Source organism: Anopheles coluzzii, chromosome 2 (genome assembly GCF_943734685.1).
Source record: "Anopheles coluzzii chromosome 2, AcolN3, whole genome shotgun sequence".
NCBI classification, from domain to species: domain Eukaryota; kingdom Metazoa; phylum Arthropoda; class Insecta; order Diptera; family Culicidae; genus Anopheles; species Anopheles coluzzii.
The window spans coordinates 116,698,106-116,721,818 of record NC_064670.1 but is presented as its reverse complement, the minus strand read 5'-3'; the positions used below and the strand labels follow the sequence as shown (position 1 = coordinate 116,721,818).

The 23,713-nt window shown below is 44.9% G+C and overlaps 1 protein-coding gene across 1 annotated transcript; it reads left to right on the top strand.

Annotated features, from left to right (window-relative positions):
• Positions 1-699: 699 nt before the first annotated feature.
• On the top strand, positions 700-23,322 carry LOC120953635 (uncharacterized protein DDB_G0290685). The gene is made up of 10 exons (XM_040373762.2): positions 700-940; positions 2,912-3,463; positions 4,072-4,494; positions 4,591-4,983; positions 6,254-6,579; positions 6,653-6,826; positions 6,926-7,078; positions 8,412-8,644; positions 8,737-9,014; positions 21,964-23,322. Exons 2-10 carry the CDS (start codon positions 3,343-3,345, stop codon positions 23,286-23,288), a joined length of 3,426 nt encoding a protein of 1,141 aa, XP_040229696.2. The 5' UTR covers positions 700-940; positions 2,912-3,342; the 3' UTR covers positions 23,289-23,322.
• The last annotated feature ends 391 nt before the right edge of the window (positions 23,323-23,713 follow it).

Sequence of the window (23,713 nt, the reverse complement as noted above, 5' to 3'; positions counted from 1 at the left end):
CATCGATTAAAATGAGATTTATTTGTTTGCGCTAAAAATGTTTTACACCTGCACTTGTTTGATATAGCTTCGTAATCATTAATTGGCATGGCACGCGAATGGCCTCGTCACAACTGGCACGAAATAAGTACATTTAAAAAAGCAACGTCAAAAGTTCAATACCGGCTTTCCTCGATTCCCCAGTAAATAAATGGCCACCATCGCATCAGCTGATGCGATAGAGAAACGTGTATGAGACAGTGAGACAGCGGAGCGCAGATGCTAATGTGGCACACATATGAAATGGACCCCGTGGGGTGAAATGTTGAACCCTCGAAAACCATCACAACGCCTTTCAAAAACGATCGCCGGTGAGGGAAAATTGCACTGATTTGGAGCGTTGATGAGCTCGCGAAAACCCGGTTTTGGCATGCTGCTGACAGAAGCTCAATCTATACGTTCGGTTTCAGTACTCTGCTGGATACCGTGTTAATCAGATTGTACATTTCTTCCTTGTAGTATAGCATTTTATAGCCAAATATGACTGTAATATTGAGCAACAAGTATACTTACATGTACTAATAACCATATTGAATAAATTCAACTCGAAAAATTCACGCAATCAGTGCTGAAGATCCACAGTGATGGGCCGCAAATCACTGTACCACATCCCAATCTGGCTCGCTAAACACATCGCGTCGCGCTGGCCGTTTTTGGTCGGCATCCTGAACGCCGTAGTCGTTTGTGCCCGCCGTCCCGTCCACCCAACAGACGTCTGTTCCACTCGAGCGCGCTGTCGATTTTTTTCTCCTCCACACAACGTCAGAGAAGTGAGTGTGCGGAATAGCGAGTGCAGCGAGCGTTCCTTTCTTCGGTCTTTTCGGCGTGTGTCGCGTAGAAAATCGCGCTTCGCAAGGCGGCTCCACGGCGTGTGTGCGTGTCCCCGGGTGTGTTAGCGGTGGTGAGTTGTGGGTTTCCCAAAATGTCCGGCCCTGGTGGCGCTCCGTGGCGTGTTGTTTTTTGCGCTTCTTCCGCCGAGGGGTTAGGGTTTCGGCGGTGGGCAGGGTTAGGCAAGTTGGCGACGACGGTGCAGGCATTCCCCCCGCACGGTCGCCTCCTTTGACCCGGTGTGGTGGTTTTTTCCATACGTGTGTGTGTGTGTGTGTGTGTTGGTGGATGCGTGCGTGCGTGCATGTGTGTGTGTCCCTTTGTGTGTAGGGGGTAGCATTTTCTGTAGAGCTGGAATGTGAAATTTTCGATCAAAAGCGAACGAAAATTGACGGTAAAAGAAGTGCCCCCGTTGGTCCTTTCGTTTCCCCTTTCCCTGCAAGGTTCTTCGCTTCGTCGTTAGGTGTGAAAATGAGTTTCGTTTTCTTCTTTGCTCCTCCGGCGGCGTGTGAAGAGATGGTATAGTGGTGGTGGTGGTGGTACTGCTAGTGATGGCGTTAGTGGTGTTGGTGCAGTTTCCAAAGTGCAGTTGTCGGACCACCGGAAGGGTCAAATGCGAGTCGGGGCAGTTCATTTTTGCGTCTCTCGTTCGTGTATCGGCGAAAAGGGCAATCACGGCAGCATTTCAAGGGCTCTCCCGGTGGCGTGGTTGGCGAAAAGAAGAAGCGCAATCAACGGTATGTGGCCAGCAAGAGCATAGCTGGGAACGGTTTTCCTTCCCGAGCCAGTTAAGCACACGCCAGCTGCTGAAAGTGGACACTCTTGTGAATGGGGAAGCAGCGCGGCCGACCGTATTATTTCTTCCTTGCTTGGTTTTTTTCTTTCTAGTTTTTCGTTTGTCGATTATTCTCTCTTTCGCTCATTGGCGGTTGCTGTCAGCGCCGTTCCATTTTCGCCTTCCCAGCTGTCAGTGCGAGAAAAGGTTTGCACCACTCACACACACACACATTCGCACACACTTAGGAGGTAGGCTGCTCTTCCCGTTTCATCTGGCTGCCTGTTCGTTGGTCGATAGCGTTAGATAGAAAGAGAAAGAGTGCGCTTATTAGTTTTCTGCTCGTATGTGTGCGTGTTCATTTCTCGTTCCGTTTGTCGTCCATCTTTGAATTACTCTCATCATCAGCATCATCATCATCATCATCATCATCGTCGTCGTCGTCGTCGTTGCGTTGTCGCTGTCTCGCCGCACACCTTACCGAAAGCGCTACCGCCTACCACCGAGTAGCAGTAGTACGTTGGCAGAATCTTTTCATCCTCCAGCGCGTAAACCGCAAATCTGTCGATCGGAATATCCTGCTAATTTCTTCAGCGGTCTGTAAAGAAGCAGTGAGCCACCGTGAGTAATCGTGTCAAGTGGTGGACATTTATTTTTGCTTCTCTCTAGTCCTTCTAGTCGCCTTTCGAGGGCATGCTACAGGTTTGCGTCATTTAAGTCCATTTCCCTCTTCCTCGGCGTGGATCCTGTTGCGGAGCTCGAAGCATTCGCATGCTGCCATTATTAATTTCGAACGCTTTGCTGTCTGATGCCCCCGCGTCGCCATTGCAACCGAAGCGCCGGAAGTGAAAGCCGCCATATAGGAAAGGAAAAAAAACTGTTTTCCACAGGATGAAAAGTGCAAAACCACACGTCACACCAGATGATGTTCGAACATGTGAAATAGGCCGGTTCCTCCTCTTCGCATCGCGCGTCTAGTTTCCGTAGAGCATTCACGCCGCGATCGAGTACTTTTCACACGCTAACCTACTATCGGACGGGAGAGATACACGCCACGGTTGCTTGCCGGTCCGTAATTGGCGAATCTTCTTCCCCCTAACCTATTTCAGAAGAGTCACCTTGCTGTGCGTATGTGTGTGGTGCGTGCGTGTGTGTGTGTATGTGTGGTTCGTGGGTGGGAATGCGTCTTACTTTTACATGCGGAAGACGTTCATTCGATGGTAGTTTAAAAGTGATTTTTAATTCATTTTTTTGCACTTCTTTTTGCAGCTCTCTTTCCCAGGCGCGGCACAGCACATTGGTGTGACCGGGCGGTTTGTGTGGCGTTTTGCTGGTGTGTGATCGAATACGCCAAGTGCGCGACCCGGCCTACAGTCCGTCGTTTTGTTTGGTTGCTGTTTCTCCGTGAGCACCAGGAGGCTGGATTGTGTTAAGTGATAGCGTGTGAAAGATACTGTGACCCTTCCCCAAAAACGACCAAAGCGTGTACCCGGTGTGTGCGTGAGTGATTGTGTGCGGGAAAGCGAGAAGCAATTGTGTGTGTGTGTGTGTTGTGCTGCAGAGGGCGAGAGGAGCAGGCACAGGTGGTGTGGAACGTTTCGTCGTCTCGCCGCAATCGGCGGTCTATGACCGCTGGAAAGAAAGCAGTAGAAGCAAAAGTAGGCATCTTGCGGTAGAAGTGAACAGGAAAAGGCCTCAGGATGAGTTGCCCGATGCCGGAAATTGGTTCCTGCATCTCGCTGATATCGAAGGCCGATATCCGCTACGAGGGACTGTTGTTCACCGTTGATCCGGAGCGGTGCACGATCGCCCTTGCTCGAGGTAAGTATTGTGTGATACAGAATTCCACACAAATACGGCTGCTGAACATGATCCTTTCTCGTCGTTTCTCGAACGATCGTCTGTGAGAAACACGTGCTTGTGCTTTGCTTCATTGTTGATTTATTGGAATACTTTTTTTAAGCAAAAACTACTGCTATCAATTAGAAAAATAGCTAAAACTTCAACTTTTGTCCACGTTGCGTTATTTTTAATGATTTTTAATACGGCCAAAGGATAGCAGGGATGGAATGGAGGAAACAAAATGTCCTCCCAGTAAAAAGTGTAATGGAGGTGTAGCAGAATGTTGTAATACCATGTGTGTTACTGATGCTATCCAACCTAACTGTAGATTAAATGGCCTGTAACAAAATGTATTCATTATTCTGTTACCTAATTTACTCATCAATTCTAGTAGCCACTCGGCTAGTATCACACAAGTTCACAACCTATTGCAAATTTAAAACAAAATCAATTAAGGCAAAGCAAATGGCGCCCATTTACTAATATTCATGTTCCGTTTTGTTCTTTTTCTTATTTTCTGCCCTCACGATGGATCGGGTGTGATCATGTCCTCCGTCGTCCGCACGTGGCTCCGCACCACCGTGCAGTGAAGTCGTATGGTACCGAGGATCGGGAGACCCAGTTCCCGATTGCGCCGCAGAACCAATGCTACGACTATATCCTCTTCCGCGGGACGGACATCAAGGATATTCGGGTGATCAACAACAACCCGGTCCCGAACGATCCGGCCATCATGCAGATGCATCTGCCGCCGCAGCAGCCGCCCCAGATGCCGATGCCGAACAAGCTCGGCCAGCCGAGCTACCAGTCGCCCCAGGGCTTCATGATGCCGCAGATGGGAGGCCCACCGACCGGTGGCCCGCCCGGCGGTCCGATGGGTGGCGGTCCCCCTGTCACCGGCGGTCCGATGGGTGGTCCACCACCGCCCGGCCATGCACCGCAGATGGGTGGTGGCGGTGGCGCCGGCGGCCAACCGTACAACGCTTTCGGTGGAATGAACAATCTCGGAGGTATGCTATCGAATGATTTGAATGTGGTCGGAAATAAGCTTATTGTTGTTGGTGATGGTCGTTCATTCGTTAATAATGATGGTGGTGGTGGTGAAGATGGCGCAGTGGATGGTAATGGCTCGAGCCCACAGCAACAGCAGCAGCCTCAACAGCAGCAACAGCAGCAGCCTCAGCAGCAACAGGCGATGGATATGTTCCCGAAAGCAGGATCCACCGCGGCGACAGATCTTCCAGCCGGGTTATTGACAGGTACCCCCAACGCACGGTCGATGCCAAAACAATCGCCGTCCGCTTTTCTTCCAACAATCGCTACGTCCGGCTCGGTGGCAATGGTACCAGGAGCGTCTCCTCGCTCCTCCAATGAGCATGAGCAGGCCGTTGTTAGTGAGCGTGGATCGGCAGGGGCCGTACCGGCTGTTTTTGGTGGTGTTGCAGCGGAACGCAGTACAAAGCGAATCGCTCAACAACAACAACAACAACGGCAGCAAGGTGGGAAGAATATGATGAGCATCATACACACCATCACATGTTGTCGTATGTGCAAAGTAGGGACAACACTTTATTTAGTTTAAAACACACTCTCTTAAGCATAGGCCAAAAGACAGCTCTACACTATTATACGCACAATATGCTTTCATGTTTTCAGTTGTCGTTTTTTCGTTTAACTTTTCCACCGTTGTATTGCAACAATCCGTTTGCGCGGTCATATGTGCATGTAGATTTTCCTTCCGGAAGCATATTGTGATATTGAGCTCTCTCGCGTTTATTGAAAGTACAACACACATGCATATAGGGCCTGGTACATTGCGAAACGAGTCCGTTTGTGTTATCATGCCCTGGCGATAGCGCTTTGTTTACCCGATAACGTTTATATTCCGCCCGTTTTTTTTGTTATTGTTGCTACGATGCTTTCGTTTACTGGTTTGCATGTGTGTACATATGCGCTTGTTATTGCTTCTCCTTCTGCATTCTGTGCTAGATTCACTATTTTCCCATTCAAAACATCTGCAAGGGGATTTTGTTGTTGTTGTTGTTGTTGCTATCTGATGTGTGGAGTAAAGTATAAAGAAAAGTAAAGAATATTTTCTTCCCTTCATTAGTTAGTTTTTTAATGTTTCGTTTCATTTATTGTATATTTGCTGCTACCGTACTTAGACTATACAGGCATAATTCTTCTTTATTCAGTTTTTCATTCAGTTGTTTCTGTACAGTTCATCCTTTGTTAGAATTGAGCTTTGAATTCAATTTACGTTTCAACTAAAAGGTGCTGTTGTCGCAAGGGAGCGTCGCTATTCATTCATTTCAAATTGTACGATTGTAATTCGCGATGAGAAAACTTTCCAGGAAATACTATTTTACTATAATTGACCGCCGCTGCCGAAGTTGCTGTTGATGCTGTTACACTCATTCAAAACCATACCGGAGACAACTGCGCCTTCTTCACTGACTGCTATTTCATGTTCATTGTTCAACTCATTTCATATATTTTGTTTCTACGCGTTTTTGGTTCTTATTGCTTGTTGCTTGTTTATTAGGTTTGTTACTAAATGATAGCTTAGCTTACGTTTTCTATTGATTTTCAGCTTTCAGTTACAATTTACATTGTACAGTTACAGTTTTATGACACAATTTAACATTTATCTGACATTCCATTCTTCGTTTATTATTTAGCATTATCGTTATTACTATCCATTACAAACATGGGCACATATTGGATTTGTTCAAAACTATTAAACTTTGTCCTACATTCTCCACACAGGAAGTGGATCGCGTTCGGGAACTCCGAGCAACATGTTGTCGCGCAAGAGTCCGACGGTGGACATTGCTGTGCAGACGAACCAGCAGCAGCAACAGCAACAGCAGCAACAGCAGCAGCAGCAGCAACATGGACAGCCGCAACAGCAGCAGATGATGCAGCAGCAAAACAACCGCGACGGTGGCAATAACATGCAGCGCAACAAGAACAACCAGCAGCACCGGGGAAATCATCAGAACAACAATATGCGAGAGCGACGCGATTCCGGCAAACAGCAGCAACAGCAGCAACAGCATGGTGGCGACAATCAGATGAAGGAAAATTACAAGGTACATCCCAACTGCTTCGGTTTCTCCTTTCAACTACTTATACGCCAAGTCAATTTTGTTCTGTCAATTTTAGCCAAGACAACAACATCAGCAACACCAGGGACAACAGCAGGGCCAACAACAGGGTGGTGGTCAAAACCGTGGCGGCTGGAACAACAATCGTAACCACCAAAACCAAAACAATGGTGGTAACGCCATCATGCGCCGTCCTCGAGGAAACATTGGCCAGCCGCAACAGCAGCAGCAGGTATGGCCAATGGGCTAGTGACGACATGCCGTGGAAAGGATCGGAAGCTCAGGTGGTAGTGGAACGTTTATTTAATCGGCATGCACTTGTTTCTTTTAGGGTGGAGCCGGCGGTGCCGGTGGAGGCCAACGTGCTAAGAATTTGCTTAAGTTCGAAAACGATTACGATTTCGAACAGGCCAATAGCAAGTTCGAAGAGCTACGATCGCAGCTTTCTAAACTTAAGGTGGGCGAAGAGTTGAAACCAGAGCAGGTATTTTATTTTTTTTATTTGTTATTACTTTTATTTACCTCCACACACGCTACACTCCATTGTCCTTCCCAGTTTCCTTATCCGTGTTGCCGGTATTGTACAAACAAGAATTAAGTGTGCCGTTTGCACGATATGCCGGCATTGTACTACCCAACACGACTGAAGATGATGGCTATTGCTAAAGGTTTTTGATTTGAATGTGTGTGTTTTCTTTTATTGATGAATGGATGTTCATCAGTATGTAAAATCAAGCAAATTCTTCACCTTAAATCTACTGTTTTCCATTCAATTAATTTGCGTTCATCGAACGCGTAATGTGAACTCTATTTAAATGTAATAGAGAATTTTTAAAAGAAATTGACGATTTCTTACGGTAATAGGAAATCATTGTTTAACAACCACATTACTACAACGGACGGAAAGGCCCGTTTAAGTCTCTTTTTAAAATGTTGAAAAGTAATCCTTTTTTACTCTACCAAACAATGTTATTCAAATGTTTCAAAGAAATGATTAAACGATTTTTTTACTTGGTAATTATCAAAAAAAAAAAAAATCATTTTTCGCTGAATGTGTATGCTATCTTAAATAATGCTTTTATTAGTTTTCATTGTTTGCATTCTTTTCAAGCATATATTAACCAATGCTATTTTGTTATTTGTCCTAGTTTTTTTTCTCAACGCAAGTGATTAAAACCTCTTAGCTGTTAACGTTTCTATGCACTATGCTTTGTTTCTCTTTTGGTTATTTTCTTTTTGCCAAAACATAATGTTATGTTTCAATATTAATATTGTTTCTTATTTTGTTACTATTAATTCATTAATTCAATATGTGTTCATCAAACAATTCATGAATTGAAAGACGAAGGTTACTTACAGTGCGTTTGTGTTTGGCTATCACATGTATATTATTTATTGGACCATGATGAAAATACAAAAAAAAAAAACAGATTTGATGAATGGCCATGGTTTTCCTTGTTTTATAATTTGTTAAACAAGAAAAATCGTGCAATTGTAGCACCCTATAAAAAGGACCTAGCACAAAATTTAGAGTCGTCAAAATTTTGCTGTCAACCATCTTCTTTCTCATCTCATCATAATCCCTATTACAAGAAAAAGTAGTTCGTTCCCCACTACACGCACCTATCTCAATATAAATTGTGCATAATACGCGCAACACATTCGGATATGTGCATGTGTGATGAACGGGTTGTTTTTTTACTTTTTATACAACCAAAATTTAATAAATCATTTTTCCTACACTTATAATGTTTCGTTCCTCGCGCTGCGGACATGATGATGATATACTATTGTTATCAAATAAACTGGTGGTGCAGATTACAACCGAAACGTTGGACAAGAAGGACGATTCAGGCAACGAAACTGGTGCCGGTGAGCACGAACAGGAGGAGGAAGATGTCATTTGCTACGACAAAGCAAAGTCCTTCTTCGACAACATTTCGTGCGAGGCGGTCGAGCGCGCGAAGGGAAAGCAGCAGCGTACGGATTGGCGCCAGGAGCGCAAACTGAACACGGAAACATTCGGCGTCGGGTCGACCAGACGCGGCGGGTAAGTGTCCTTTATAAAAGCAACATCGAGATAAATACATTATAATTTTAATGTGTGCGTGTGTGTGTGTGTGTGCGTTTCCCTCATAATAGATACAACCGACGAGGTGGTTACTTCCACCGTGGCATCAACTACCATCGTGGAGGAAACAACTATCGCGGTGGTAACAACTACCGGGGCCGCAGCGGAAACCGCAACAATCAGTTGAACGGTGGCAACGGCATGTCGCATAACCGATCGGGCGGACAGCAGCAGAACGCGTCCGGTAACAATGCGAATGCAGGTGGCCAGCAGCAGTCGAATCAACTAACCTCGACTGCCCCGGCCAGCCAGGATCAGCAGCAGCCAGCGGTCATAGAAGTGGCGGCAGGTAAGCAATACATATCCAAATCTTACTTTCGCATGTTTTGCAATTGTGTTTCGTTCAGGATTTGTTTAACCGTTGTTTAGTCTGAATCGAATTTTCTATGTTGTTTGATTGATAGTTGTTTGATCAAACCAAATGGTTTGGAATAATTGTTCAATTTATCTTGCAAGGTTCAAGAAAACAATCGTATTATAATGTCAAGAAAAAATCACGTACGAAAAGTAATATAAATCGAAATTACTAATGTATTACAATTTACTAGTAAGTTAGGCTAAAATTACGATCCCTTAAAACATTTCATTATCCATGTTATATCACAGAATCAATAATTGAAGCTTATTTTAATTCCAGGTAAATAATGCCACGGAAACCGGATCACCACGGATAAACTGTTACTTTTAGAAAGCTGACTAGTTCCATAAAAAACGATTGAGCAGTAAGAGGAAAGAGAGGATAAAGAGCTATGTTGCGCGTAAACGCAGATGGAAGATTGAACAAGTAAAAGTAGTGAAGAACAAAAGCAGAAGGTGCACAATATCTATAGCAAAAACATGTTTCATGTGCACAATATGTATTAACGAACGCGTGCAGGAGAGGAACCAGCAAAAGACAACATCATCTTCCTCCCCCATACCACAATCTCCAAATATTGTGAGAACGTATCTCTGAAGCCCAGAACGCGCTGGCAGCAAATGTGACAAAAACAAACCAACAACAAACCCCCCCGTACTACCGTAACGGATTGGTAAAGAACGAAATTGTACAGTGCAAAACATGTGAAACGAAGGGGGTTCTATGGATAAATGTTGTGCACCGGTTTAATAATAATGTACGTTCAACGATGATTTGCTTACTACTAAAACCAACAGCAGCTCAGTAGTGAAGCATAGAGCAAAGACAGTAAAGATCTTCACGGCGTTCAGATGAATGTGGCTGAAGTTAAGCCTCCCATCGCTACGGAGTGACAATGGCAGGCAGTAAAGTGGCGAACATATTGCGTCGAGATATGAAGAAAGTAAACCACCAACCCCCCAAAAGTATGCGAAACATGGATCGTACACGATCGATCCTATGATGGTGGAAGAAGGTGATGTGTGTGCAGCCGCTAAAGTTGGATGATGCGACTATTGCATAGGATTATTCACGAGCAAAAGCGAATAGCAGCAGCATACCTACCCGGTCGGCTTTATATACGAATGCAGGAATACTGGTTCAGTATTCGGCGATAGGGGCGAACCGATTTCCCTGTCAAATTGTGCATTTTCAACGATAAACAACAACAAAAGCAGCATAAGTTGACCATATGGAGCAGAACGATGAACCAAGGAACTAACCTGCTGATCAATATTGCGAAACAACCATCGTCTGGCATATCACGAACAGGAAGTTGCAACTATGCACACCTCCCCCGTGGTGATGCCTTTACATTGTCGTACACTTTGTTTGGCTTCCTTGTGCTGGCAACAGAGGACGAACAACACGCGGTCACTGCTACGAATTCTATACCGAATGCAACATTGTCGGTACAGGCTCATCGTCCGATTATTCTCGTGTGTTGCATTGCCGATACACTGTAAAGTGAAGTGCGGACGAATGGGATTCGTCCATCTGCAGTCGTTCGTATAGGGAAGTACCGGCTGGTGGTGGTGGCTGGTTGTGCTTTCCAGCTTCTGCCCATCCGTGCAACGTGCATCGTTCATCGATAAGTTAAATTTATTTGTATTAGAAATAGTGGAAAAAAAGCGGCACGCACGCGCGCTCCCCCGTTCATCCGCAGGTGAAATGCGATTCTTCTACGTAAACGAGACAAATCGCACAGGGCTCGGAGGTGCAGCGGTGTGTGGGTATAGGTAGGAGCAGCGAAAAACTAAATGCACTAGTGCACAGTGTCCATATGTTGCATATCTACAAAATCGCTTGCACCATGAATGTAACTAAGCATCAACTAAGCAGACGGTAGAGAGAGAGAAAGAACAGACCGACCCCATGTCGTCTGTGTAGCGCAAAACGCTGAAAACAAACAAACATAAGATGAGTTAACAGAGCCCGCTTCCCTAACTGACGGATAGGCCTCTCTTTTTTCATTTTGCTATCGAATGCGACGCGCACCTGGTAAAGGATGTGTGTATAGCGAAAATGAACGTGCTACTTGGCAGCATTGGTGAGTGCGACGGATACATAATGCCGTCCATCCGTCCGGAGAAGAGAAGCGGTGTAAGAAGAAAAACAAACAAAACAAAAAATAACAGAACTGTAGAGGTCAAACACTATTCCCAGCTGGCTTTATCTGGTTTCGTACAAATCGGTTTTAATGATTTGGAAATAGTCGTCGATTCGAGGGTATCAAATCTCACTTTTGTTAAATGATGAACACCAACGCCCCGGAGGAGGAGCGTCAGAGTTGTTTCCTTCCTGGTGTGAAGTTTAGGAAGCTTCTATGTACCACTTATCACGTTTGCGCGCTACTGGCTGGGGGCTAACGGATGACGGGGCATTGAGAGCAGGGATATAGAAGAAGAAGAGTGCACTGCTCCAAGGGCTGCATTATCCAGCCGCTCCAGTACCACTCTACGTCAAGTAGGAGTAGGAGATCATTTTGGAATTGGAAACTTCCTGAACAGTACTTTAAAAAAGGTTGATTGCGGCGCCTAATATCCATAATTAATTTGTTTTTTACCTTAAATTTTCTAAGATTTTCATTTTTCATTCTTTATAAATTGTATTTAGTATGCATAGTTTTTTTTTGGTATTAATTTCGAGCATAACCACTTAAGCGTGTGGTGCGTAAAATCTGTAGTAAAACGAGGCTCACTGCTACTGCTAGTTTTCAGCTCACTGTCTGGGGGCAAAACGCTTTGCTATTGTTCGCTCGCTGTCCCTCTCGATATCTGTTAATTAGCTTGCACAGAAATCAAACGATTTATGTGAGATGAATCAATACAATTTCAGTACCCCGATTCCCTGTTCCCAAACACACACACACGTACCAGTGGGATTACACTCAGGACGATGGTCGAAAAGTAATGTTTCGAAAGATTAGACTTGAGCGTTATATACGATCCTTCTTGTGCGTGTGTAGAGTAGGGACATCGAGTATAGTATACAAACCAGATGATTGCAGTACTGCAATCACAGAATGTTAAAGCAAAATGTAGATCCGTAATCTCGCGTAAAGATTTTGAATCGCAGGGACATGCATATTGTTTTCTTTTAGAGGGAAGTTTGGTGATCGAGGAAATCCTCTAAACTCCCAAAAAGGAATAATATGAAGCCAGTGAGATGCAACAAGTGTGCGCTCACACAGACGTAAAGCAGTAGTAAGCAGTAGCAGCAAGTGTGACTTGATTAAATCATTTGCTTGTTATTAAAACGTTACTTTTGAACGACACATGTTCGTGCGCCTGTGCAAAACCCTTAGGGTAGAAGGTACAATAGTAGGGCTTTCTAATCGAGAGGCGAGTTTATTTCCGCCCGCGTCGAAATGAATGAACACCAGATAACCAGTCAAAAGCGCAGCATAACAATAGCCGGCAAAACAGTGTGTAAAGGCCAACAGAAGCAAGATCGCTAGGAATGGATTTAATTATGAAGGAAACAAAATAATATCAGCTAAGTTTTTGGATTAATTATATTTAAAACAAAAGTCGTCAAAATCGAAACCGGAAGAGTCGAGAAGGAAATATAAAGCAAGAAAAAATATGAAAAATGCATAAACAAAGCCGAGCGTTCATTTTAGTGTTCCAGCGAGCGTGTTTGTGTGTATGTGTGTATGTATACGCAGCTGCTAATAGACATACTCTGCTGGGATGTCTATCACCGAATGATTCCGTTCATGAAGTGATAAAACCACGAAAGAATGATGGGGAAGCACATGTTGCAAATAATCATGTACCTTTTCTTGCGCTCGTCTCGATGGCGGTGTGATGGATGGTGGCGGATGTATTTTTCTGGACGCGTTGTTAAAATGATGATTTAAAAAAAAATCGTTCCGAAGATTTAATCGTACCGTTTTTTCGGATATAAAACACACATATACGTATATAGTCATCCAGCGCAGTTGAATGGGTGAAAAGGCGGTGAGTCGGTATGTGTCTCACACCCTCGAAAACGACGAAATTAGGCATCGAACCACGTTCCCGGAATGTGAAACGGAGAAGAGCACTGGATATTATACTGGGAGGGATGATGGAAACCACCGTGGTTGTATTGCTGTATGCGTGTGCGTGCTGCGTGTGTTTGTGGCTATATATGTGTACGGTTTTCACCACTTTAAAGAACTTCCTTTTAGAGGTAAGCATAAATCAAGCAAAAACAAGAAACAGCACTGGGGGCATCACCCATAAAGAAGACATGGGACACAAAATGTTAAAAGGTTTAAATCAACCAACAACATTAAAACGATAAAAGTAAACTGTCTAACGCCGGCAACCTTCATCTTTAACCTGAATGTTAAACGAATTAGGCAAATATAGGCAAACATGTTTGAAGCGCAAGAAAGAACTGTGGGCAAAACAATGTCGAACAACAGTTGTCATGAAGGTGAAAGTACACAAGCCAGAAACAGAAAAGAAAGTAATAGTAGTAGCGGCAATATTCAATTGCATAACAGAAATATAACTCATAACTTTATATATAATAATTCAAGAGAAATAGCAATGTAACAGTCAAGGGCCATCACACCACACAAACACACTAAAAGCGATTGAATTAATTGCAGTAACAAAAAGTGAGTGGTGCAGGTAGGATGACAGCAGGATTGGGATGTGTAGTGGAAGGGTCAAAGGAAAATTTAAATCCGGCGCAAGTGTATCACTGTGAACCGAGTCCGTTAAAGGAAAGAACGAAGATAGAGAAAAGAAAGAGAAAAATAAGAGGAGAAAAGAGAGAAGGGAAGAAAGAGTGAGAAAAAGGAGAAAAGAGAGAAGGGAAGAAAGAGTGAGAAAGAGGAGAAAAGAGAGAAAAAAGATAAATAGGAGAAAAGAGAAAGAAGAGAAGAAAGAGAGAAAGAGAGAAAGAGAGAAAGAGAGAAAGAGAGAAAGAGAGAAAGAGAAAAAGAAAGAAAAAGAGAAAGATAGAAAGAGAGAAAGAGAGGAAGAGAGAAAGAGAGAAGGAGAGAAAAGAGAGAAAAAAGATAAATAAGAGTAAAGAGAAAGAAGAGAAGAAGGAGAGAAAGAGATAGAAAGATGCGAATATATAACTTAGAAGAGAGAGAGAGAAACGAGAAAGAAACGAGAGTAGAAAAATAGAGAGAGAGAGAAAGGACAGAAATGATATAGGAGAGATGAAAAGCGAGGGAAAGAAATACAAAAAAAGAGAGCAAGTTGTTTTTTAAAATATGGAAAACCGACAGCGCAACGCGAACAACAAAACAAGGAGTTGAAGACAAGGAGAATAAAGCAGGGCAAAATTTTGAGGGCAACAGTCTCGCTAAGGATAACAACAGTACATGTGAACAATAGAACGGAAGGTGTGAGCATGCATGTGCAGACAACAGAAAAATAAGAAAATGAGATAAGTGTCACGCTATTTTAACGGTCAGATGTGGACCCACATGGTAGAGGCGCAAAGATATTACACGTGCAAGAAACTACTAACAGAGCACGTATTCCACTCTTTACTACCAATTGGGCACATCAATGAATATGCATTTCTTGTTGTGCTCTGCCACATCTCGCCGCCGTTCAATATATGTTGCCGTACCCGAAGTAACAGCAAGGGATAGGCATTAATGGTGGTGTGTAACACTGTGTGGTGTGTGTGTGTGTGCTGAATAATTGTGTACGAATAATTAGCATGAACGGTTGATCGTCGGGTGTGTATCGAAAAAGTTTAATAAGAGAAGAAAAAAATCACAAAATCGATGTGAATAACATAATATATAGCCTATATATATATACATGTAATTACGAACAGGATTTGCTGCTAATTAGTGGAAACAGGAAGCGATGATAAGCGTGCCCAGCGTGAATATGCATCGGCGATTCCAGGTGCGATAAACCCGAGGGCGGCGTGTACATCTGTGGGTGAGTGTAACGCCAGTTTAGGATGCGTCAAAAAGGAACTTTGGAAGTGCGTTTGTTGCCACCATTACATATAAAAAGATATGAGCAGAAGGAGAACCGAGAGCGAGAGAGAGAGAGAGAGAGAGAGAGTCAGAGTGAGACCAAGAGAGAAAGTAACTAATGCCAGCCGAACCCGGAACGAAAATACAAAACCACACGGAAACACGTACGTAGAAAGGGAAGCAACAACCCCGTGTCTCTCCTGTGTAGCAACTTATGCACATTTGCAAACAGCTCCAAAAACGTTTTATTGTTCGGTGTGTTACATGGTTTGTAAAGTAGAGGAAACAATTGTATCCACCGCAGTAACAGGTGATAGAGGGAAATCGTTCCCTTCATCCACTCGCAATACATACGCATCAACCTCTGCCGTCGTCCATTTGTTTGGGCTGCCTCTGTGAACTTCTTGTACATGTGTACACGCACGCGTATCGTATGCCAAAATTTGGGTTTAAAGCTATTGTTCTGTTGCGTCAGTTATACTACTAACAACCACACTACCGGATTGCGTTTGATGCGAATTACCTACCCATTTGTGATAGTTTTGATCCCGGTATAATCAGCTGGCATTGCAGAGCATTGGTTTTTTTTCTTCGGTTTTTTAAGCAATCATAACTGTGACACCATATGAAATTTGTATTATCTATCAGGAGCAAAAATGCGCTAAACAAAGCAGCAAAGGAAAGAAGCAAAGGAATGATCCCGTCACTTAAACTCATCAAGAAAGAATGGCTTATTTGTTGGCGGCATGTCAAAATAAGAAGATATCAGAGGGAACAAACATCAATAGAAGGATGTGTGTGGTAGCGAGGCAGGACACACCATTAAGAAAAGAAGGCTTAAACGTATGAGTGAAAGCTGAAAAGAAAAAGTGAAACGGAAGAGGCAAAACTATACTCTAAATACTCCTATGCCCATTATAGAGAAGTAGAGAGAAGGCGGACAGCGTGAAAACGCTTAGTTAAAATGATTTAGAGGAAACATTAAACTGAAGCTGAAGGGAATTTAAAATCGGACGTTGTTTACAAAAACAAGGATACAGATGATGCCTCACGCGGGAGTACACAGCTGTACAAGAAGCTCCCAGGAGAGAGTACCAAAACTACTGAAGACGACAGGGCGGGGAGGGCTATGATGCTATGAAGGACGAGTGTGCCGTGATGAGAAAAGCCCATGTTTTTTTCTCTACACCACCACCACCACCACCTCCATCTCCATCACGGGAAGATCCTTTCTCTTACCCCGCACTCAGTCAATCTGGGTGTGTACGACGTGTGTATGGTGGAGTATGGATTGCTGTGAACGAAACAAGACCAGGAGTGCTACAAAATATGCAAAATGCTACTAACAAAAAACAAAAAACAAGACGATACAAAGGTACCGCGGATAGATTGTATGGAAATAATTGATGAAAACAAGAAATAAACAAAAAAGAGAGGCAGATGAAAAATACCCCTTTAGAGTACAAACAGTGCTCTATAGTAAAGAAGCATATAAAGGATTGTGTGTGTGTTTATGTGTTTTCACTTCCTCTAGTGCGCACCTCATGTTGCGCTTTTAACGAAAGAAATAGCGAATTAATCACAAAAAAAAAAACAATTTAATCAATATGACGGCTTGATCTGGATTGTATTGCTGCTTGTTCCTCTTGATTCTAACTCAGTTCAAATGACTTCCGATCACTATCTACTAACGAATGGCTCTTGATGCTTACACGGTGTGCCATGACCACTTCCAATAAGGCGTGTCGTCATAGTAGCCATCGAAGTTTGCACGAACGTTGATTATAGCAGGTCGATCCTAGGAATTACCTGCAGGAGGGGTGAAAGGGCGTAAAATTGCTTTACGAGTTGTGTAATTAACCAATCGAAGCAAGCACGGTGTATAAAGGTCGGTGTCAGTGTTGGACCACAAAGGGGCACTAGCGGCAGCAGCGATCCGTGAGCCAAACTCCTTCTGCTCTTACTAATTATACTATTTTTATTCTAGCGCTAGTTTGCCCTTCAACGACAAAGATAGATCGACCGCGTCCTTGTGGATTGGAGACGACGACAGTAACACCACAACAACACGTGGGAAGTTGCTATCGCAAAGTCTGCTTAAGGATATTGAAAGTAGTTCACCGGAGGACCACCATCGGTGACGTCAATAGTGACGAACGTATCGAAAGCAACATTTGCGAATTCTAATGAGATATGGCTCGAAAACGGAAGAAAGCGAACAGAAGGTCATTGACATTGGAGACCACTAAGGTGTTCGGGAGTTGGCGCAGAACGTAATGTACGTATGTAAAGCAGATTCCTCTACAAGGGGGACATAAATCGATGGAATTGTTGAAGCGAGTGTACAGCGGTACAGCTGTAATGACAAGCGCTGCGGGTTCTTACAACTTAACTCCATCACCCAGGCAATAGTACACTGCCTATTGCGAAACCGCTGGCCTATTCGTTTCCTTTTTTTCCTTTTGCCCAACTACACGTAGGACCTTAGTGTAGTTTCGGTTTTGTTGTTTGTTTGAAAACAGTAGCAGTCGGGGTCGGTTGCGAATGTTAGTAGTAAGAAGGGGAAGGAATGACCGGCATCGAATTGTGCGCTCTCCCACGGAGGAGAAAAAGGTCGGACAGTATTTATTACCATATTATGGTAATTACTTTTCCAAGCTGTGCGACAGCTCGTGGCACACTGAACTCTCGGGTTAAACTTATGAACATGTGCTCTAACGACTCCTGTGTGGAATGAATCCTTTCACCGAGAAAGCAATAGGGTATGTTGCGTTTAAGTGATCGTTGGTTGGAGAGCTTTAGAGGGTTTGGAGAAGTGATTTTGCTTTGACATTCTGGTTCTATTTAGGAACTATTTTGAACAGATTTGAATGCCTTTTTTGTGTTTTTTGGCTAGCTGCAGTATTGCTGATCACTACTTCAACTTCTTCTTCTTCCTCTTCTTTGGCACAACTATCATTGTCGGTTAAGGCCTGTTTGTACCACTAATGGGATTGGCTTTCAGTGGTTTATTAATTAGCATAGCAGGATAGTCAGCCCTACGTATGCGGGTTCGGTCTATTCAGGGTTTGAACCCATGATGGGCATGTTCAACTCCTTCAACTACCTCTACTATAATTATTATAACACAACTGCTTGACAAAAGTACTATAATCTAACGCGTACGATGAAGGCCTTTTATTTCAAGAATTGTAACAGGTTATGTCTTTAAGAGTACACTTAAAAAATGTATCTCAAAGGTCTTGCTATTTAATTGCGTTAGAAGAACAGGCTTTGTAAAAGCTGTCCTTGCTTCAACATTTCTTTTTTGTTTATTCTACAATTCAATTTCATAATCAACAAATATTTACCAAATCTCAAGCTTTTCCAAAACAGAAATGTCACCATATAATGTTGATTGATGTTAATGGCTCATGCTAGTATTGATTAGAAGAGAAAACACAAAGGCTCTCCATCGCTATTTAACGACATTAAAGACGCAAGCCACGAAGGCATTGTTGAAAAATAATTCAAATTGTTCGGTACAATCAAATCCACCAACCACCACCACCACCCACAATAACACCTGGTTCCTTCGCGGATAGCATTGAGTCCGTGCCAGGCCAGTCGCAGGTCCGCCCAGTCCCGGTACCACCGCGCGCTTTCGGTTAATATTTCAACGTCAACGATGTGTGCTTTAACGGTCCGGCGGCACGTGGGCTGAACGATGGAGCTTTTCCTTTTCGTTTCCAATTTTTGTTCGCTACTGTTTGGCCCTCACCTCTCGCCGCGGAACGCTTTAATTATGGGGGTCTTCTGCCATACTGCTTGAAGTACGGAACCAGCTCCCTTCGCCTTCGGGCTGGAAGTTTAGGACATTATCAAGATTGATGGCATTGTGGTGAGCTTCCGGTTTCAAGCTTGGCGTGCCTACGTGCTACTACAGTTGGCGTTCCGCCGTTTGTCCGCTGACATGTGTCAACCATGTGTATGTGTGTGTGTGTTGGGAGTGGAATTTTGGCGACCGACACGTGGCTGGCACTAAACTTTCCTGCTCCGGTGCTTTGGCCAGCCGTTTTATCCTGTAGTCACCCTACCCCGAAAGAGAAAGAGAAAGGGAGTGGTGGTGGTGAAAGTGTGGCGGATAATGTTTCCGTTCGCGTGGGAAAATGTGAGGGAAATGGAAACGGTTTATTTTTCCGATGCCCGGGATACGATAGAGCAAAGTTTAATTAACTTACCCTAGCGAGAGAAAGAGGCTGGATATGGATGTTGCCAGCGGGTTGTGGGTGGTGCGGGGAAAATAGTTTTGTCGGTTGGTTAGTTTGTTTGGTGGTTAAGTAACCGCAACGGAACGGTGTTACCAGTTCATTAGCAAAGCTTGGCTCATTTGCATACGAAAGGATGTGTGTAGGTGTTATTTAAAAATATCATAAACCGTTCTCGCACGATTATGGGTGTGAAACGCGTTTCTTTGTTCTTATCGTTTGAGATTAAGATAAGGTACTTTTAAATTATAGTTATCTTTTTTTAGGATGAAAAATTGATTGAAGCAACACAACAGACAGCAACAGAGATCCCAATCACTATATAACAAGGACAAAAGGATGTATGAAGTAGTGGACCTACCAATTCCGATTCCGTGTTCAGTATCAATTCCGGAATCGGAATCGGCTCCGGAATCGAAATCGGGTCCGGAATCGGAATGTTCCTCGGAATCGCAATTTGCTCCGGTAACGGAATCAGAATTGTCTCCAGAATTGGAATTAGCTCCAGAATGAGAATCAGTTCTTGAATTGTAATAAGAGGTTTCAGGAGCAAAATCAGTCCGGGAATCTCGATGAGAATGGATCGTTTACCAGTAAATTGTGATTCTTTGCGGCTATCAATACGTAGCATCATTGGATCTAAACGTCTATTCTTATGAGGATGTCGTAACCGACTCCGATTTAGATGCCGATTATGATTTCGGAGTCAATTCCGATTTCGATTCCGGAACCGATTCTGATTCCGGAACCGGTTCCGATTCCGGAGTCAATGGGTTCAAGCCACGTATGGGGCCGTCCCTTGTAGCAAGGACTATTCATTTGGCAATGAAGAATCAAATCCAAGAGACATAAATTGCATTCACTTTCACCGTAACCAAAGCTACAACGCCATCCTTCCTCCATAGAAACGAATTCCATTTGCCGGCCCAGCCAGAGACGAGCCTTCCTAAGCTGTCTGCTGATTGGACACATCACCTTCCCCCCCCCCCACCCCCCAGACAACTCGGGGGGACGGGGGTTAGTGTACATCGCTAGTACATCATCTGCTCCTGCATCGCTACAAAACCACACAAAAAAACCACCACCACCACCCGTCAAACGACACATAAATCAATCGTTTCTGCATCGCACTACCACCGGCATCCTTAAAGCAACCACTAAACCAACAACTAATCGCCAAGCAGGGTAACCGCCTCGCCCGTTAGCGCTGTCGTTGGGGGCTTAGTTTAGTTTATTTTATTATCGAAAGCCATTATTGTGCCCGCAGGGGTCTGGTTGTTGGTACCCAGGGCAACAGACCGCGTGGACGGAGCGGGTAGGCAGGAGGGTAGGTCTCGCGTCCCTCCGCCATGGCAAATCGAACGCTTCACTTCCGCTTGATCAATAGTTTCGAAGCGGGTGTGTTGCGCTGTTAGTATGTGTGCGTGAGGGTGCAATGAATTGTTTGAGTATGCATCTCACTTAACCCCTGGCGGGGCACGCTAACGATTTGGTTAGGACCATTACCGAAAGTGTCATAAAATTTTAATTGATTTTTTGTTTTGTTCTTACCACTTCGTGCAACCAATTTCTTCACGGAGTTATTAACATACTAATTAGATTGCCAATATACCGCTTTTTGCTGGATATTATTAGCGAACGGTTCGAACAGCATTAACCCGAATCAAACCCGAGCCCGAAGACGCACAAGGATATTCGCGCGATGCCAACTTGGATTGGTGCAGGGTGAGAGGGACAAGCGGGCCGAAGAAAGGAGTCGTCTTCGTCTTCGGGTCCCGATGGCAACCGGCATGGATCCGTGGGCTCGGTATGGGTAGGTTCTTTGCCGTTGCGTTCAGTTGACAACCAGCTATCGATGGAGCGGGCAAGGTCCTAACAATAGTAGCCGCAGGTCCTTTGGAGTGCGATTAGAATGTGAAGCGAGTGAAATGTGCTGAGTGTAGTGTATGTGTGGCTTATATTAATTTAATGTTCAGTGGAATGATGTGATAAATTCAATCAAGGATATCAAAAGAAAGGATTTCTTCAGCCCAGCTTCTCCAACAAGGATTAATTTAAAGCCGAAAAGACTGAAGTGACTTCGCAACTAACCCGATCCGTCATGATTGACGACGATGAGGATGATTATGAAGGATATTGTGAGTAGTTTGTGAAGTATGGATAAGTCTCTCTGGCAGTGAATGGCGCAAAAATCTTGAAAGCCAAACAATCGTAAAGCTCTGAATGTGTTTAGCGAAACATTTTAAATAGCTTAAAGTATTTTTAAAAAAAGGGCTTTCAAACACACACTATTCGTGCTCTCTATTCGTGTTACAAAACAACGTGACACGCTTTGTGATGAGAATGGCCTTTGAACGACAACATCAAGGTTGGTGTGGAGTTGGCCAAGCGCCTAAAGTTCCGCGTAATAATCGGAACAAGAAGTAGAGTGAAATATTTGATTCCTTTTCCACGACCATAGAGCCCGAAAGCTATCTAGAGATCTCTCTTGAAGAAAAACAATTCTTTTGCCGCGTGAAACTATTCAATTGAATTATAATATCATTGCCATCAATCGACATTAACTGCCCGCCGGAGCAAAGATACCACATCACCCATGGATTGATGGATTATTGTTTTCTTTTCCCAACACCCCCTACAGTTCTTCGGCCCGCCAACGAGTACAACATAAAGGAAAAAATCATTCAAGCGAATCAGGAATCGTTCGCCATTCCGACGCCACCGTCACCGCGGCAGCATGTGAGCGGGGAGCGGCGGGTAACCTTCCGGGAGCAGCTGGTCGACTACGAACCGGACGATTACAGCAGCGAGGACGACGGGTACGGTGCTGCTAGCGCAGGAGATGCTGGAGATAGTGGCGGCGGTGGTGGTGGTGGTGGTGGAGCAGGAGGTCCTTCCGGGCATAAAAAGAACGCGCTCATTAGAACGGTGGCCGATGTGCATCGGGATGGTGGGAGTGGTGAGGTTGCCGATGGTTCCGGTGCGGACACAATCATCGAGGAGCTGCACCTAGACGATCGCCGTAACGGGACACCGGAACAGGAACGGGAGGACGAGGAGGAGGAGCAGGAGGAAGAGGAGGTGGTGGTAGAGGAGGAACAGCTCGAGGGAGATTTCGACGAGGACGGTGGCGACGGGGCGGACGATCGCATGGAGAAACATAAGACTGGTGTGGAGGGTGAATCGATCGTGTCGGAGGAGGAAGAGGAGGACGACGAAGTGGAAGAGGAAGCGACACTGCACGAGGAGCCGCAGGTAGAGGAGGAGGAGGAGGAGGAGCAGGAGGAAGAACCGACGGACGGTTCGAGCATGGACACGGAAATACACAACCCGGAGAGTAGCGAGGACATTAGCAGCAGCCCGCTCAAGACGTACCGGAGCGAGGCGGACTCGCGCTCCGTTTCCGGCGACTCACAGGCCGAGGAGACAAACCCGGGCGAGGAGGACGGAAACGTGGTACAGTACGAAGATGATGACGAGGCGGAGGATGAGCACCGTCGGACGGCCACCAGCAATGGTGGTGGCGATGACTCATCTTCCGACGGTGAGCGTCCGCTCGAAGCGCACCGGGCGAAACGGTCGACGACCTGCCGGCGGAAGTGCTGCCGGCACAAGAAGTCGGCCGGTGAGAAGCTGCCGTACTACAACGGCTTCCGCTCCGAGTACGGGCTGTCGCGGGAGGAGCTGGAGGAGAAGAAGCGACGGCAGGAGGCGCGGCGGCAGCGGGTCCGCGAGCGGCAGCAGCGCCGCACGGCCGAGCAGCGCCAGAAGGCGCAATCGAACGAGGAAGCATTTGCGGCCTGGCTGCACGGCAAGCTGCGTAACTCAATCAACAAGCACCAAAACATGTACGACGTGAAGCAGAGCGGTTCGTCCGGTCGGCAGCAGCAGCAGCAGCAGCTCCAGAATCCGAAATATCGTCGTCGAAACGGTATCCACACGATGCAACAAATTTCCTACGGTTAGCGAAGATAGTGTGGCAGTAAAGCTGCAGTGAATGAGGCGAGTTTCGAGAAGGGTTTTTTCTTCTTCTTTCAATAAAAATCAACATTTTTGCTTGCAGACGATGCACCGGTATCGGACACAAAGAAAGAAAGATTGTGCTTTTTGTTGAGTCCACTTTCTTTACCTTTTTTTGCTGCAAAAGCTGCAATTGCACATGGGCACACGGCCGCACCAACCAGCATCATGTTTGCAATTGCTGTGCACGCGATACTTCCGTTAAGCGCACGGTTTCGGTTCGGCCAAAAGCTATCGCGAGAGGGCTAGTATTTTGTGCACGCTTCTGCTTTTTTGTTTTCAAATATAATTAATACGCTTTCCTCACGGGGTCCAGCTTTGACCACGGTTAAGGTGGTGCTGGTCATTTGCTATGCATAAGTCCCCCTCCA

Coding starts and splice junctions, on each gene's coding strand:
- LOC120953635 (XM_040373762.2), top strand. CDS start 3,343: ATGAGTTGCCCGATGCCGGAAATTGGTTCCTGCATCTCGCTGATATCG. Junction 6,827..6,925: donor AGCCGCAACAGCAGCAGCAG/GTATGGCCAATG, acceptor TGTTTCTTTTAG/GGTGGAGCCGGCGGTGCCGG. Junction 7,079..8,411: donor AAGAGTTGAAACCAGAGCAG/GTATTTTATTTT, acceptor CTGGTGGTGCAG/ATTACAACCGAAACGTTGGA.